Raw genomic sequence first — 17,045 nt, 5'->3', positions numbered from 1 at the left:
ATGGAATTTTTTTATGCTAGTAAACACACTTGATAGTGATGAGCCTGATTCTTTTGAGGATGCACAATGGAGTGTGCATTGGATAGCAGCAATGCAAGGCGAATATGATTCTATCATGAAGAATCAAACATGGGATTTAGTCACATTACCTGTTGCAAAGAAAGCCATTGGTGCTAAATGGGTCTAAGTTGAAACGAAAAGCAGATGGATCCATTGATAAGTACAAGTCCAAGCTTGTGCAAAAGGCTATGCACAAAAGAAGGTATTGATTATGAGGAGACATTTGCTCCTACATCCCACACGATTACGATCAGGTGTATGGTTGCAGTGGCTTCCCATTGTGGTTGGATTATGCACCAACTTGACATTAGAATTGCATTTTTACATGGGGAACTTCAAGAGAAGTGTATGTTTAGCAGCCATGGGTTTTGCAGTTAAAGGATTTGAACACTTGGTATGTAAGTTGAAAAGGTTTTGTATGGTTTGAAACAAGCTCCACGAGCTTGGTATGCCAAAATTGACGTCTTTTTCTCAGCCAAGGGTTCATTAACAACCCATTAGAGTCTACTCTTTATGTATGCAAAGATGGGGGATCCTTGCAAGTCAATTGTCTTTATGTGGATGATCTTCTACTCAGAGGGCCACATGCTAGTCAAATTTCAGCATTTACGAAAAATTTGCAGCAAATTTTTTCTATGTTAGATTTAGGGCCTTTACGAATTGGGCATTTAGTTTATTCATGATACTAGAGGATTGGATTGTCACAGTCTAGATATATTGATAAACTCCTTGAGAGATTTGGCTATGTTTGACATTCATACATATGCTCCAGCAATTGGATGCCTTATTTAATTATGCAACACAAGGTGAGGTATTTAGTTTATAGTTTCAGTCTTGAGTAGATATATGCACAGCCCACGCATGTCATAGTGGCAAGCTGTGAAGTGTGTTTTCTGTTACTTGTAGGGCACTAGGACTCTTGGATTGCTTTATGCCAAGGGGAGGTTGTTGTAGTTACATGCTTATAGTGATTCCGATTGGATTGGAGATTTTGATTTTCGTCACTCGATAAGTGGAAATTGTTTCTTTCTTGGCTCTTTTTGCATTTCTTGGCTTAGCAAGAAATATTTCATTATTTTCATATTGTCTTGTAAAGATGAACACAAGGCAGCTTTCACTACTACAGTTGAATGTATATAGCTGAGACATTTGCTGGCTGATCTTGATGTATCTGTGACAGAGCTTACTCCTTTGTTTACTGACAATCAGAGTGCCATTGCAGTGGCACGGAACCCAGTATTTCATGCACGCACGAAACACATTGAGATACATTATCACTTTGTTAGAGAGAGGCTACATATAGGAGATATCAGCCTTGTATCCTGTCCTACCAACAATAATGTGGTAGACATCTTCACCAAAGCTCTTCCTCGTGATAGATACATTATCACTTTGTCAGAGAGAGGCTATGTATAGGAGATATTAGCCTTGTCTACTGTCCTACCAACAATAATGTGGTAGACATCTTCACGAAAGCTCTTCCTCGTGACAAATTTGAAGCATTTTGCAATGCTTTAAATTTGATCTCCTTTGATGGATGATCCTTGTATGTTGATCACTTATCACTCCAGGGGGGACTTCTTGGGTTTTACTCATGCCTATGCTCACACGAGTGTTAGTGATCTGCACGTAGGACACAGGGGCACTTTTTACTTTCCATAAGAGGTTTTTTCCCCGAGTCACATTATTTTTCATATGTGTATTTATGTTACACATTTTGGTTACTTATTGCACATTACACATATCGGTGTGTGAACGCACTTTAAGTCACTTACACAACCCTTAAGTCTAAGGGTTGTACTTTGTACTTGGTTACTTGTATCTTACTTTTCAATCTATCAAGTATCGAGCTATGACTACAGTCTCTCTCTCTCTCTACTGTCATGTTCACTTTGAAGTTGTACAACTGTTCTTTGACTTCAACACCACCTAGATGCACTACATGCCTTTTGTTAGAACAGAGATCTCATAGTGAATCTTGGGCAAACCAAGGTTATGGTGTTTAATACCTTCTTCCAGTGGATTCAACGATCAATACCCCCTTTCACATATGAAAAGGAGACAACGGAGGTGGTCTAGAGATATGTTTATTTGGGGATTACATTTTTAGGGCTGAGATTCACTTTGAGGAGGGCAATACAAGATAGACTGACATGAGGCTATGCAAGTCTAGGATCAATGGAGAACTACTGCACATGCATATAGGTTTAGGAGACTTGGACAAAGCTTTGGCTCTTTGACACTTTGGTCATACCAACACTTCTATATGGGATATCCATATGGGGATCGAACCTGTACCACATGAGGAGAGTCACACAGGATTAGTCACTACCTAGGGGAGAGGAGATATATGAGTATGGAAGTAGATGGAGGGACCCCTAGTATTGATGATATCAGAGATGATCTAGAGTAAGTTCTCTGTACCACATGGGATTATCAAAGTAGAGAAGGAAGGTGGCAGAGATCCTTTTCTAGATAGCGATCTTTCTACCTCGGTTCTAGGATATGCCGAGATAGAGATACTCCTGGCTTGCACTAGAGTCATCTAGACAACTAGCATTAGAGAGGGATATTGAGTGTTGGTATGCTCGGACAGAGGCATGGTCACGACTACATGGATTACACATGGATTACCTCCCATCACTACAGTATAGCTTGGATTGCCCTCACTTGGAGCTCAGCTGAGAGGAGTTGAACCACATCAATAGGTTGAATATTATTCAGATACACAGAGCTAGGACATGGGTGATACCTACTGAGGATATGGGGACATAGATGGCTTTCTATTGAAAGTACTTGTTTATAACATATGATGAGTCAAAGTTATCGATGTCCTATTCATGATATGGATTGCAATATGTACAGCATCAACCCGATAAGCTAAGGGCATGTGCATCTGATTAATCATTGCCCTTGCTACTTCTACAATAATCCTATTCTTTCTTTCTGCCACACCATTTTGTTGTGGTGTATACTTACATGTAACTTGTCTTTTGATCCCATGGTCTCTTAAGTAGTAAGAGAACTGGTTTGACATATATTCTTCTCCATTATTTGATATCAAGCATTTTATATAGCCCCCAAATTTCTTTTCTTCCATGGCCTTAAACTCCAACAACTTTCCAAATGCTTTACTTTTATGTTGCAAGAGGTATACCCATGCCATCCTGTTGAAATCATCAACGAAAGTGATATAGAACATGCATTTTCCACTCAAAGAAACATTTTAACATAGATCCCAAATGTCTAAGTGTACCATTTCCAAAGGATAACTACTTACTCTTCCCCTATTTGGAAATGGGAGTCTAGATTGCTTGCCAAATTGACAAGCCTTATACTTTGTGATCTACTTGAGATACATGGATACACACCTGTCTCATGGTGTATAATGAAAGCAGCCTTCCTTCGGTGAATGGGTGGTAATTCCCTGATCACAGCCTAGTTATAGAAGCAACATTTATTACAAAATTGAGAAATGCAAATTAACTTAGGATCTTGGATAGTGGACACCTTGTTGGCCCTAAAAGTGGCATCTCTTTCGGTATTTCTTTAACTTAATTGAATAAGAAGTTGATTTATGATGGGATTTCCCAATCGCTTTCGGTATTTAACTCTCCTTGTTGTCCAAAATGACTTGCAAGTCTTCAATCTGATTTGCCCCTTGATTTGGGCAGTTAGTTGGCCTTCACCTGCTTTGATGAGATGGAAAATGCCCCAAATTCGTTGATTTATTGGTCCCTCCATTTGATTGAAAACAGCTTCAGCCGTATTGAATCCACGTCTTAGAGCTTCCAATTTCTGGCACACTTTCTGAAATTGTTGTTGCTAGATCCTAATTTTTGCTCTAGATTAGGGTTTACAATAGAGAAATCTAAAATTTCTCAACGTTTGATGATCTCAATGTTGTAATCTTCGGAGCAAGGTTGTAGAAAGATTGGGAGATGAGAGAAATGTTGAGGAGAGAGAAAATTCAGACTTTCTTCGTGAAGATTTAAAGAAAATTAGTCATTTACTATTGTTGCCCTATCTCAACAGCCTGTAGATGTTGTCACTTGTTGTTGGTTGGGCGCCTCAGAAGGTCCTTCAATGGCTGCAAATCAGACCAGCAGCATCTCCTCTCTTCCTCTTGCAGACTGAATACACTAAAAATGTCTCTCTCTAGCCTCTAAAGACATTTTTTAGTCTTACATGGGCATTTTTGACAAGTGATAGCCTTCCCAAATGGGTTTTCCAGTATTATCCATAATTAAATATTATTTTTTAGTCTTTAAATTTTGAAAATTAATCTAATAATTATTTCAATGTTTTGAAAAATAATTTGACTGGCCAATAATTAAATTGGCTAGGCAACTTCCATTCCTGAGTATCTCTGCGTCATCTTTGACCATCAGATTGGCGTTAGGTACCATGAAACGCCACTTCTCTAGTGTTATCCACAACTGACACTTATGGCCAAATGAATGACCTAGGCCAACAAATGGGATCAGATACCACCAAGTACCTGTGCGGCATAACTTATAGCAACTTTTGCCTTTGACATCTCGTGATTTTCTTAGGTCTCGAGCTCGTAAATTTACTCTAACCCCAATTACGCCTTACATGTGCAACATTTACTTAACCATGTGATTAAAATTAATCCACATGTTAAGTGAGGTTTCAAAAGTACATATCCTCATGACAGCCCCCTTTTAAAAATCCTTGCAATTGTCCTCAATTGCACTGGCAGATGCATTAAAAGCAAAATAGTGGATTGGAATTTCCACAAGGCATCATAGTTAACACAACATTGCGCAGTGCTGCTCAATCATTCCATATGTCCAACACAAGCTGAAAATTACCAGTCAATCATAACATAACATAAGACTCACAAAGAATCGCAAAAACATTGCTAGGTTAACATGTCACATGTAACTCATCTAGCACAAAACCAAACCATAGCATAGCATAACCAAGCATAAACCATGGCTAAAACATCAATGGCATCATAACATATGTTGATGTCCATGGAATCAGATGTAAACCATTGAAAACTGAGCATAATCTGATCATAAATTGATCACTTAGTGATCTAAGAATTGACCACAAAATGCTGCAAATGTGACCCCAAAATGATCACAAGCTCATTCCAAAAATTGACGAGCAATCAATGCCAAAAAGGATGCAAAATTGATCCCTAAATTGACCATTAACAGTTCTCAAGCTGATCTAAAATTGAGCTGAAATTGATCAAAATTTTTGTCTCAAAACTACAAGAGGAGATGGATAGATTGGCATATAGGCTAGCTATGGAGGAAGCATCTAAGAGGCCTCAAGAGACAAAGAAGGACAAGGAGAAGTAGATTGAAGTAGGAGACAAGAAGACAACAAGGATGGGGAGGAGAATGAGAGTTTAGAAGATGAGGCAAAAAACATGCCAAATTGATCATAAGCTGATGCAAAAGTATAGTTCCAGTGCCCGGGTGAAACTCATACTCATTTGCATATATCTCACAGTCAGCTCATGGCAAACATAGTGTCAGTGCAGTACCTTGGATGAATGTTGAATACATCCGAGATCCACTACATACAAGAGCTGCGCATAACTAAAGGAGTGGAAGTGCTAGCTTCCCCTTGAGCATAAAGCAATATTTCGAACCCCTGCTTTATGGAATTTGACGGAGCCTAAAATTGACTCTAGCTGAAAGGTATCTAGGTAAAGTTGCAACAACTACGGATGGCTTGCCAAGTTATCAACTTTCATCCATTTGGTATCCATTGGTGAATAATTTTGAAATTTCATTATGTATCTCTTGGAAACTTTACCTTTGATATTTCTTTCCTTATGTGCAAAAATGTGCTCGGGTACCAAAATCTCATTTAGCTCCTCAATCTCAAGCTGAATTTCAGCAGACATATCCTTTGGCACATCACCATGAAAAGGCCCTAACAAATTGATATGAATGGCATTGTGTATTTGCCAATGTGGAGGTAATTTCAGTTGATATGCCACATTGTTGATCTTTTTCAACACCTAGAAGGGCCCATAGTATCTCATACTCAAATTTGGATAGAATCTTTCTCTTTCTTTAATCTTTTTCAGCCTTGCCTTTTCAAAACACAACAATACATAATTACTCTTGGCAAACTGCAAAGCACCTCTGTGGCGATCTGTTGCCCTCTTTTGCTTTTCTTGCGATCTCTAAAGTGCATAATTTATCTTTGTATAGGTTGCATCCAAGTTTTTCACATAACGATCAACCTTAAAGATCTTATTCTTAGTTTGTAGAATAGGTGGTATCTTCTTGCCACCCTCAGCCACCTCAAATGAAGCTTTGCTCGTGGAACTATGCATTATGTTGTTGTAAGTAAACTCAACCAAGGGTAAATACTACTCCCAAAGTGTCTTGTGGTCTAAAACATAGTACCTCAAAAGATCTAACACAATGGTATTTGCTTCCTTAGACTGACCATCTGTTTGTGGATAGAAGGATGATGAAAATTTTAGCGTGGTATCCATATTCTCAAACAACCCCTTTCAAAATAAATTGGTCATCCGAGAGTCTCGATTTTCTTTCTTATCAGAATAAAATGGGCTTATTTGCTAAACTTGCAAATGATAGTCCATATTCCATCATTCCCTGTAGGTGTCCTAAGAAGCTAAAAAATAAAGTCCATTGCAATGCTCTGTCAAGGCCTATCTAGAATAGACAAGAATTGCAACAAACTTACCATATTTTGCCTATCATGCTTTACCTTTTGACATATGATATATGTCTTGACAAACTGTTCTACATCATGTCTTAAAGTTGGCCAATAAAAGAAATGCTCCATTGCCTTGACTGTGGCATAAACACCTTTGTGTTCTGCATATAGAGGAGCATGACTTTCCGTGATAACTCTGGGCCTTAACTCTGTGATATGCAGTTGTCCATGTATTATTAGAAATCCATCTCTCAGCACAAAGTGTTCATGTCTTTGGCCACTGCAAAGTTGATCATAAACATTAGCAAAGTTCGAATTATGTTGCTCCTTCATGGCATCCAACTCAGTGTGATAAACCATGCTGATGGTTGAAATTTGTGGCTTATATGACAGTGCCTCAGCCACAATATTCTTTTTACTATCAATATGTACAATCTGAAAGTGAAACATAGAGAGAAAATTTGCCTATCTCTTGATAACTTTGTTTGCGTCAAAAAGTACCTCTAAGTTTGATGGTTTGTTTGCATTGTAAAATCAGCCCCAAAGGTGTAGAAAATGTCTTCTTCTTATTGCCTTTGCTGTCCTTCTTTGGAGCATTCAAAAAGCAGGTAAATTGAGGGTCCTTTGCTAATTCAACAAAGAGATTTTCTACCCTCTTCATCGGATTCTTGAATTGGTCATCAAATTCCTCTTCACTTTGCTGGTCATTAGCCTCCTTATACCTTGAAGGCCGTGCATCTTGCCAAACAACATTTTTAGCTTGTTGTCCATCGTCTGAGCCTTGTTCAAGGTCAGACAGTGCATTTTCTTCATTTCCATGTGAATGATCATACTAAGAGGCATCATCAGTGCTTGAGTCTATCTCACTATATGAAGACATATTGCTGTAATTTCGTAGCTTAGAGTAAAAATCAACACTAGCACAAAGCTTTGGCTTGCAATTAGGTACCTCGGGTCCACCAAATCAAGGGATTGAGTGGTATCCTAGCAATGGAACCATGAAGCCAGCCTTCTTTCCATGGATGAAGCAACATTTACTACAAAATTAAGAAATGCAAATTAATTTACGATCCTGGACAATGGACACCTTGTTGGCTCCAAAATTGGTGTTCCTTTCGGTATTTATTTAACTTAATTGAAGAAGAAGGTGATGTACAAAGGGATTTTCCCAATCACTTTCGGTATTCAACTCCCCTTGTTGTCCAAAATGACCTGCAAGCCTTTAAACTAATTTGCCCCTTGATTTGGGCGGTCAGTTGGCCTTCACCCGCTTTGATGAGATGGAAAATGCCTCAAAATTCATTGATTTGTTGGTTTCTCCACTTGAATTTGATTGAAAACAACTTCAACCCTGTTGAATCTAAGTCTTGGAGCTTTCAATTTTTGGTACACTTCTCGAAATTGTTGCTGCTAAATCCTAAATTTTGCTGCAGATTAGGGTTTACAGTAGAGAAGCCTGAAATTTCTCAACGTTTGGTGATCTCAATGCTATAATCTTCGGAGCAAGGCTGTAGAAAGGCTGGTGGGAGATGAGAGAAACGTTGAGGAGAGAGAAAATTCAGTCTTTCTTTATGAAGAACTGAAGAAAATCAGTTATTTACTATTGTTGCTCTGCCTCAACAACTTGTAGATATTGTCACTTATTGTTGATTGGTCTTTTCTTGCCCTTGGCTGCCTTAGAAGATCCTCCAATGGTTGCAGATCAAACCAACGACATCTCCTATCTCTCTCTTGCAAGCTGAATGCCTAAAAATGCCTCTCTTCAATCTCTAAAGATGTTTTTTAGTTTTGCATGGGCATGTTTGACTAGTGACACTCTTCCCTAATGGTTTTTCTAGCATTATCTATACTTAAGTATTAATTTTCAGTCTTTAAATATTGAAAATTAATTTAATAATTATTTTGATAACTAAAAAAATAACCAGACTGGCCAATAATTAAATTACCTAGGGAACTTCCATTCTTGAGTGTCTTTGCATTATCTTTGACCATCAGATTTGTGTTAGTAGATACCATGAAATGACACTTCTCTAGTGTGACCAACTGACACTTATAGCCAAATGAATAATCTAGGCCAACAATTGGCACTAGATACACCCAAGTATTTGTGTGGCATAACTTATAGCAACTTTTGCCTTTGACATCCTGTAATTTCCTTAAATCTTGGGCTCGTAAATTTACTCTAACCCTAGTTACACCTCACATGTAACCAGCCTTACTTGCGTGGATGGGTGGTAGATCCTTGAATACAACTTAATTACAGCAGCAAACAATTAAAGCAAATCTGAAAAATACAAATTTACCTACTGATCTTGGACAATGCACATCCGATTGGCCCCAAAATCGGCGCCCCTTTTGGTATTTCTTCAGCTTTATTCCCTTCTCAATCCAAACTGCTCTTGTTGTCTAAAGTGACCACAAGTCTTCAATCTATTTTGCCCCTTGATTCGGGCACTTAATTGGCCTTCACCCACTTCATAGACAATGGTTTTGTCCCAAATTCAATGATTGGCTAGTCTCCCCCTTGATTTCTGTTATTAATTAGGGTTTACAGTTGAGAAATTTGCAATTTCTCAGCCTCCAAGGGTCCAAATGCCGAGATCTTTGGAGCAAGGCTGTGAAATGGCCGGGAGATGAGAGAGAAAGCTGAAGAGAGAGAAAATTCAGAGTTTTGTCGCGAATAATAACTGAAAATCAGTCAAATGTAACTGTTGCCCTGCCACAACAGCTTGTAGATGCAAAGAATTGAAGAAAATCAGTCATTCACTGCTGCTGCCTTGTCTCAACAGTCTATAGATGCTGTCACTTGTTGATTGGTCTTCTCTTGCCTTTGGTTGCCTCAGAAGGTCCTCCAATGGCTACAAATCAGACCAGCCGCATCTCTTCCCTCTCTCTTGCAGGCTGAATCACTAAAAATGCCTCTCTTCAGCCTCTAAAGACGTTTTTTAGTCTTGCATGGGCATTTTTGACAAGTGGTAGCCTTTCCAAATGGTTTTTCTGACATTATCCATAATTAAATATTAATTTTCAATCTTTAAATACTGAAAATTAATGTAATAATTATTTCTGTTCTGTAAAAAATAATATGATTGGCCAATAATTAAATTGGCCCGGCAACTTCCATTCCCGAGTGTGTCTGCATCATCTTTGACCATTGGATTGGCGTTAGGTACCATTAAATGCCACTTCTCTAGTGTCACCAATTGACACTTATGGCGAAATGAATGACTTAGGCCAACAACTGGCACCAGATACCACCAAGTACCTGTGCGGCATAACTTATAGCAACCTTGGCCTTTGACATCTTGTGATTTCTTTGGGTCCCAGGCTCGTAAATTTACTTTAACCCAAGTTGCACCTCACATGTGCAACATTTACTTAATCATGTGATTAAAAATTAATCCACATGTTAAGTGAGATCTCAAAAATACATGTCCTCATGACATCACATGTGCAACATTTACTTAACCATGTCATTAAAAATTAATCCATATGTTAAGTGAGGTTTCAAAAATACATGTCATCATGATAAAAAATGTGCAATTGGACAACTCCATACATCCTCACAAGAGCTATGGATTGAGACAGGTAGATATGGTGTAGACTTCCTCTCCTTGGAGGACAAGATTTGCCAGCTTTGTTAGCTTGAGTGAGAGACAAAAGAGTACTACTTATGTAGATTTCTAGCGTATTATGAGATCAGAGAATGTTTCCATTACATATTTAGAGAGAGATTCGGGCCACTATCAAGGGTGATGGATTTCCCAAATTAGAGTTGTCCCAAACTCTTTTTACGGAAGCTACGCTATGAGAGAGCATCTCTTACGGACCCAGGAGTAGAGACAAGGAGCCAAACATAGGCGTACACTCATAGAGTTCTACTGAGTGGCCCCTAAACCCCAAAATAGGGGGCCCTTGATGACTCTCACACTCTACAACTTGATGCATTGTGCCTCTTGTCCCAACAGAGGGAAACCCCCTAGACATAGCGATAGATAGGTGCAGATCTTGTTGTCCATGTCCCCAGCCGGTCCCCATCTTAGTTATCAGCCATGTATTGTTTATTGTTGATTTTTCACTTAGTCAAAGCATTAGATGACAACTATCTTGGGGCTTGGGAAAATTTCTTGACTTTTCAGATGTAACATTTTGGTCTCATAGGACGATTTGGCCTTTTGTACATGATAATATAACTTTCTTTTTTCTTTTTTCTCGTTTAGCTTGCACATGGTTGGAATGAGCCATACACCCTCCATGCACTGATGGAATCTCGATGGCTTGAGAAAGGGAGCCCAATGTTGAAGTAGAGAGCATAACCTTGACTGTTGGATGTTGAGGTTATCCCTTTGCCATTGCATCAAGGAAGGTTTTGTTCCGCTAAATGACATGCCCAAGAGCTTTGCCTATTTGGGCTATATGAGGCAAGAAATACTCGTTGAGGTCAGGCAGGTGTGCCTTGACAGTTGTGCCATCTCTGAGCATGGAATAATTCTTGCCCTCAATCCATCTATCAAAGAAGCCAATCGTAGTTCATATATCTAATGGGCTAGTGGCAAGCACTGTGTAGACTGCTATAGTGTGCTAAAGTTGACCTTGAAGCATCCTTTCCCCAATGGGGTTACCTTTGTGACTCGTTTAAGTGCCTATGAGAGTTGCATATATTAGGGAGTGCCCGCAGGTAGTGACAAGTTGGGAGGCAGTAGGTCACCAGATGCTTAGGGAGACCAAGTCAAAGGAATTGATGGTATCCTAGTCATGGAACCATGCAACTAGGCTTCCTTCTCGGAGAGGGTGGTACTGACGTAATTAATCAACAATTTCAGCAAGCATAAAATTCACACCAACTAAAAATACAAGTGTTACCATTTAATTTGGGCAATGGACAACCTATTGGCCACAAAATTGGTGCCCCTTGCAGTATTTCTTTATGTTGAATTTAAATTTGGATGGAATACAATGAGATTCCTTGAAATTCCTTCGCTCTCCAATTGCCTCTTGTTGTCATAAATGACCAGTAGGCCTTCGAACGAAATTGTCCCTTGGTTTGCTCAAGGATTGGTCTTCAATTGTGCTCCTTGGGTAACAAATTCAGCCCCAAATGTTTGCTTTTTGAATTGCTACTTGAATCTCTTGAAACTTTCCTAAATTCAATGATTGAAATTCAAGTCTCTAGGCCTTCAATTTTTGAGCAGGCTTTCCAAGGTGGTTGTCGAATTCTTATTTTTGCTGTCAAATCCCACTTGCATATGCAAGTTTTTTCCAAGCGATAGCCTTTGAAAACAATTTCTAACATTATGTAGCTTTATTAAATTAATTTTTAGAATATCAACTCACTCATTAGCCTGAAACTAGCATTGATTAATTAATTAATGCCACTTTCCTAATGTCACCATTGACACGTATGGGTAATTAAATGTTCTAGGTTAAGTTTCAGCGCTGGGTACTACATAGGCATAACTTATTACAACTTTTGTCTTTGGCATCAATTGATATCTCGAGATCTTGGGTCCCAATTGACTTGCACCTCACATGTGCAAGTCACATTTGCACATTTAATCAACTTTTAATCAAATGCTAAGAAAAGCATTAAAAGTTCATGTCCTTGTGACATCAGAGGTATGGCTTACCCATCTCCCACTAGAGTTTTTGGAAGTGATCCGTACGAGACCTCTCCACTCCCATTGTTCTATGGTGGGCTTTTGTTGAATTGGACGTTTATCTGGAGAAAAGGTCTTACTCCTTGGTTTTCATTCTTTATCAATGGACTATATCAGTAGTGGCACTTCTCTTACCACCCTCAGATTCATTTCATCATCTTTGGCCTTCCAACACATCCAATATATGAGAGAAGGTGTTAGCAGACATGTATGTCTTGTACAGTCATCTCTTGCCTGTAAACCTCATTGTGAGTCATACAAGGAGATAAAGAGCTCTACCATTGTATTTTTCTGTCATTTCATGTCTCGTAGACACTTTAGATGGAGGATACGTCAATGCATTTTACCTTGGGCACTGTAGGTTGTCTTGGAGGTCCACATTTTGGGCTTGGCCACTTGTGTACTCATTGTGATCCTAGTTTGCCTATATATGGGAAGCTTGCCCCCCTCCCTCAATTCATCCATGGTGACCATCATTCAACCAACCCTCCTTCTCTAATCCCCTTGCTATTGTTTGGTGCCCACACTGACGTGTAGAGCTATATGCTGGGGCTAACTATTGCAGCCTTGTATCTTTCAACCATTGCAATTAGTTTGTTCCTTCACTCTCTTGTGTTCACATTGTTGTCAGGGTTTTTGAAATGGGAGGTACGAAATGGGTTTCATAGGTTTTATACGAGTTTCCTAAAACATTAGAAATGAGTTTCATTCAAGATGGAAGACAACTATATGTATAGATTATGACTCATGATGTAATTTATCATAGTTAAAAATCCTATACAATGCAAATGGATATTCAACATAGCATCCACATATACATGCATCATGGTCCATTGTCCATGACAATATTAGCTTTAATTATAGACGGAGCCACCAATATATATATATGCATAATAGACAACAACTCAAGAAAATTTATTGCAAACAATGTCAATGTCATGTTAGTGTGTCAAATGGATGAGTGACAAATGTTGATTACAAAAGTTCAAACACATTTTTTAGGGTAGGGGTTTTCAGGAAATTTAAACTAGGTGTTTCCTAGGTTTCTGAAAAGCTCGGGTATGAAACAAGTTTCCCAACCTTATGAAACGAGTTTCTTGGCAACTATGTGTGTTCATTTAGTCTCCCTCTTCTCTCTGTGGTTGCTCTCCTATCCACTATGCACTCTCACAGACACCTCCCAGAGTCATTGATTGTTGGACTGCTCTGCCTTTCAGCATTGCATACATTCACTCATTACATTCACCATTCTTTTATTCATAGGATTCTACTCTTCTTTGCATTTTTGGGTGTTTGTCTGAGTTATTGTGTTTTCTAAGTTTAAACCCTAGCATATCTTCATATTTCTTATGTGGCAAGAAGGGACATTTCTAGAAGGATTACGTTAAGCTAGTGTGAACAGGGCTGGAAACAATCTTGGCCAGGTAGGGGTCAATCATGGTCATCCTATAATTCTCTGCTACCATAGGGTCCTTGCTCTTAAAGAATGGTACAATGGTATGCTCTGTCCAACTTGCTGGAAAGCCGTCACACATGGCTTGATTGAAAATGTGCATTAAGAAGGGAGCAAGAGCTTCAGATGTATGCATAAAATGTTCCCCAATAAGGTTACCATGATCTTGTACCTTTCCATTTTTCTATCTATGAATCACGTCTATCACCATCCCTATAGTAAAGTATGAAGTGCAGGATGGACAGGGTCCTTGTGGGGGGGACATAGGGTGCTGGCCTTCTACATCATAGAGGGTCTATCACCATCCCTATAGTAAAGTATGAAGTGCAAGATGGACAGGGTCCTTGTGGGGGGGGACATAGGGTGCTGGCCTTCTACATCATAGAGGTTCTTTGCGTACCTGTACCATGCCTGTGGTGCCGTGATCAGGGTGCTCGGTTGCCATTCTTGAAACATCTCCCATGCCCTCTTGTGCTGTCTCGCCCCAAAATGGCTAGGATTCCAATGCTGCCTTGGATCCATTGGTGGTTGACTTCTATCCTACTGTATGATTGTGTAGAAGAGATTTTTATTGGCCCTAGGGGCTTCTATGGTCATTCTCATATCGGCCAAGGATTAAGATGACCTTTTGGGCAGGCTGCCCCTCTTCTTTGATAGACAATCTGTGCATGTGGTGCCATGGAGACCCTTGGCTTATTTCTAGCGCTTGCTTAAACAAGAATGTCCAGCGTGGGTTGAGGTGGAAAACTGCTCTGCTGTTTACTGGCCTTTGTTAAGGGATGCAATGGTAGCCATTGGTACTGTTTTAGTGCCCCAAGCATGTGGCCGGGCAATAGGAATCGATTGTGCATGTTGTGGGATACTACTAGGACAAGACACAATTGGTTGCATCTTAATTGCATTGGTATGCATCCATTATGGTTTCAACTTAAATGGGGCACCTTTGTTGGCCATTGCTTCTCTTGTGGTGAGGTTGGTCACTTCATTGCTGAGTACCCAGGCAAAAAGGATGTGCCTTTGAATATGGGATGTCCCATCCTTTGAATATAGACAACCCTACGTGAAAGCTCTGGCCTACTTGGTGGAATAGAATGAGTGTCAATTGACTAGTTAGGGAGAAGGGCTTGGAAGTAGTGACAGCTAGGAAACACTAGGAAAGCTATTCTACCTAGAGGCTCAGTTTGGGTTGAGTCCCACGTCTTCCACCAAACCTTACATCGTAGATACAAGAGACACATGGGAGGTCAAAGTCTCTTTGTTTTGCCAAACCTCTCACATGCAAGGTAGTTGGAAGGCATTTTGGACAGAGAACAATTGGTTTAGAGAAACAAGCTGCAGGAAATGAATGTGCTCATGCTTCATTGCGTTAGCATTGTCAGTGGAGGATTACCCATTGAGTGGCCCAATCAGCATTTTTTGGCCAATCATTTCAGACTGGAGCAGGCGCACGTTGCTTGATGCCGATTACAATAATGTCATAGCTGGGGATCTTGACATGCTCTTCACAATTAATGATGCATCCTATTAAAAAGTAAAGGTCAACATCCCACATCTTTGCAGATTTTCATTTTGTGGTTGGAAATTCGTGGAGATCATATAAAGTGCAAAAGATAGTATTGCTAAAAAATTCTTATCACAAGACCACATTTCTGTCTCAAATTACAGGAAGGAGCTTATTTCAACAATCGGATTGCTTTCCTCAGATGCTAGTTTTCAAAAGACTGCAGAATTAGCTAGAAGACTCCATGCGTATGAGATTGATTTTGGTGAGCCTCAGGATGCTGAAGGGTTCACAGGAAACTTCAATACAGAAGAATCCTTTCATTATGAGTTTGGAACAAACCTTCAGTTCAATGTCTCATCAGACTTAGATGTGACTTCTGGAAGTAGTGCTGTAGAAGAAGATGATGATTGGGACTTTGAAAAAGGCCAGTCAAAGCATTTAGCCAACATTCAAGACTCTGTTGTTAGTGCCAGTTTTGATAGTGAGGAAAGCACAAAGAACCCAACTGTTCGTACAGCTGAAGCAAGCAAAGTTGGTTTGAGGTGGTTCAAGGAGCTATGTAGTAGAATTTCGAAGTCTGCAGCACAGTTTTCTGAAGATGAGTTGGCTATTTCTGTTCTGTCTGTTCTGGATAGTGAAAGCACAGGGGATGAGGTATGGTGGCTAGAACACGGTTTCTGTATTATGGAGTCTTTAAAAAATCTAACCATATAGAAACAGAGTTTTAAAGTGCCTAATTTTTCTCTTGACAGATAGCTGGTGAACTTTTAGATTTGATCGGAGATTCAGAATTTGAGAATATTCAGAAGGTTTTGCAGGTATGGTCTTCTCAAATTCTTTTTTTGGGTCTATAGAATCTGCCACCTGAGGTTTTACAACCCCACTTTCAAATGTCAATTACCAAGATGATGATTATGCAGCATCGTAAAGAACTTGTTGAAGAAGCCCATAAAGGTTTGGAAAACCTTAAGATGGAGAAGATGGGCAGCAGTCAGCCGGGAAGAATGCCAAGCTATGGCACACAGGTATTTGGGATTTTTAACACCACTTTCCATTTTCTGAATCTTCTCACAAGGAGGAAGAACCCTTCCTGGCTTACTAGCTGTGAGTGTCACTTTATAAGCTTTTGTAAAGGCCAGGCCTTTGGAGTTTTGTAGGAAAAGGGATAACCACCTTTTAGATGTATATAGGTCACTGTACAAACAAATTCAGACCGGCAATTTGAAAAGAATCGCCGCAAAGAGGAGAAGAGGAACCACAGACGTGGTTTGGCAGGCACAACATTTGCTGAGACTGAGCTTGAGTGGCTGACGGGAGCTGGGGGCTTTGATGCATTGGTCAAAGCTAGTGAAGGTCTTTTAGATGGCTTGATTGGGCAAGGTGAGGAGTTAAAAAACCTGTCTGGGGCAGCGTTACCACAAGGAACAGTGAGGAGGGTTTACAAAGGATATGAAGAGGTCAGAGTACCTGCTGCTGCAACTGCTCCAATGAAGCCTGGAGAGATTCAGGTAATCAGGATAACTTGACCTTGGATCTTTGAAAAATTTGATTATGTTTTGTATGGGATTTCCCTGGTTGTTGGTTGACTGTGCTTAACACTGCTATTTTTCTGCAAAGGAGAAGTAACAGTTTTTGAGCAATACTTAACAGTTTCCTCTGTGCCTTTTGTCCATTATAGATTTCATCATCA

At 39.6% G+C, this 17,045-nt stretch overlaps 1 protein-coding gene across 1 annotated transcript in view; it reads left to right on the top strand.

Moving 5' to 3' along the window:
* Positions 1–17,045, top strand: part of LOC148024637 (U5 small nuclear ribonucleoprotein helicase) — a 276,793-nt gene that overhangs the window by 64,007 nt on the left and 195,741 nt on the right. The window contains exons 5-8 of the mRNA XM_087694266.1: positions 15,517–16,009; positions 16,108–16,173; positions 16,276–16,380; positions 16,546–16,863. Coding sequence (XP_087550392.1) covers positions 15,517–16,009; positions 16,108–16,173; positions 16,276–16,380; positions 16,546–16,863 — 982 coding nt within the window. The remainder of the gene's footprint in view (positions 1–15,516; positions 16,010–16,107; positions 16,174–16,275; positions 16,381–16,545; positions 16,864–17,045) is intronic.

This window comes from Lygodium microphyllum, chromosome 15 (assembly GCF_053477565.2).
Source record: "Lygodium microphyllum isolate KBCC chromosome 15, Lygodium_microphyllum_v1.1.10, whole genome shotgun sequence".
Lineage (NCBI taxonomy): Eukaryota > Viridiplantae > Streptophyta > Polypodiopsida > Schizaeales > Lygodiaceae > Lygodium > Lygodium microphyllum.
The sequence above is the reverse complement of the archived record's forward strand: the minus strand, read 5'-3'. Positions and strand labels throughout refer to the sequence as shown.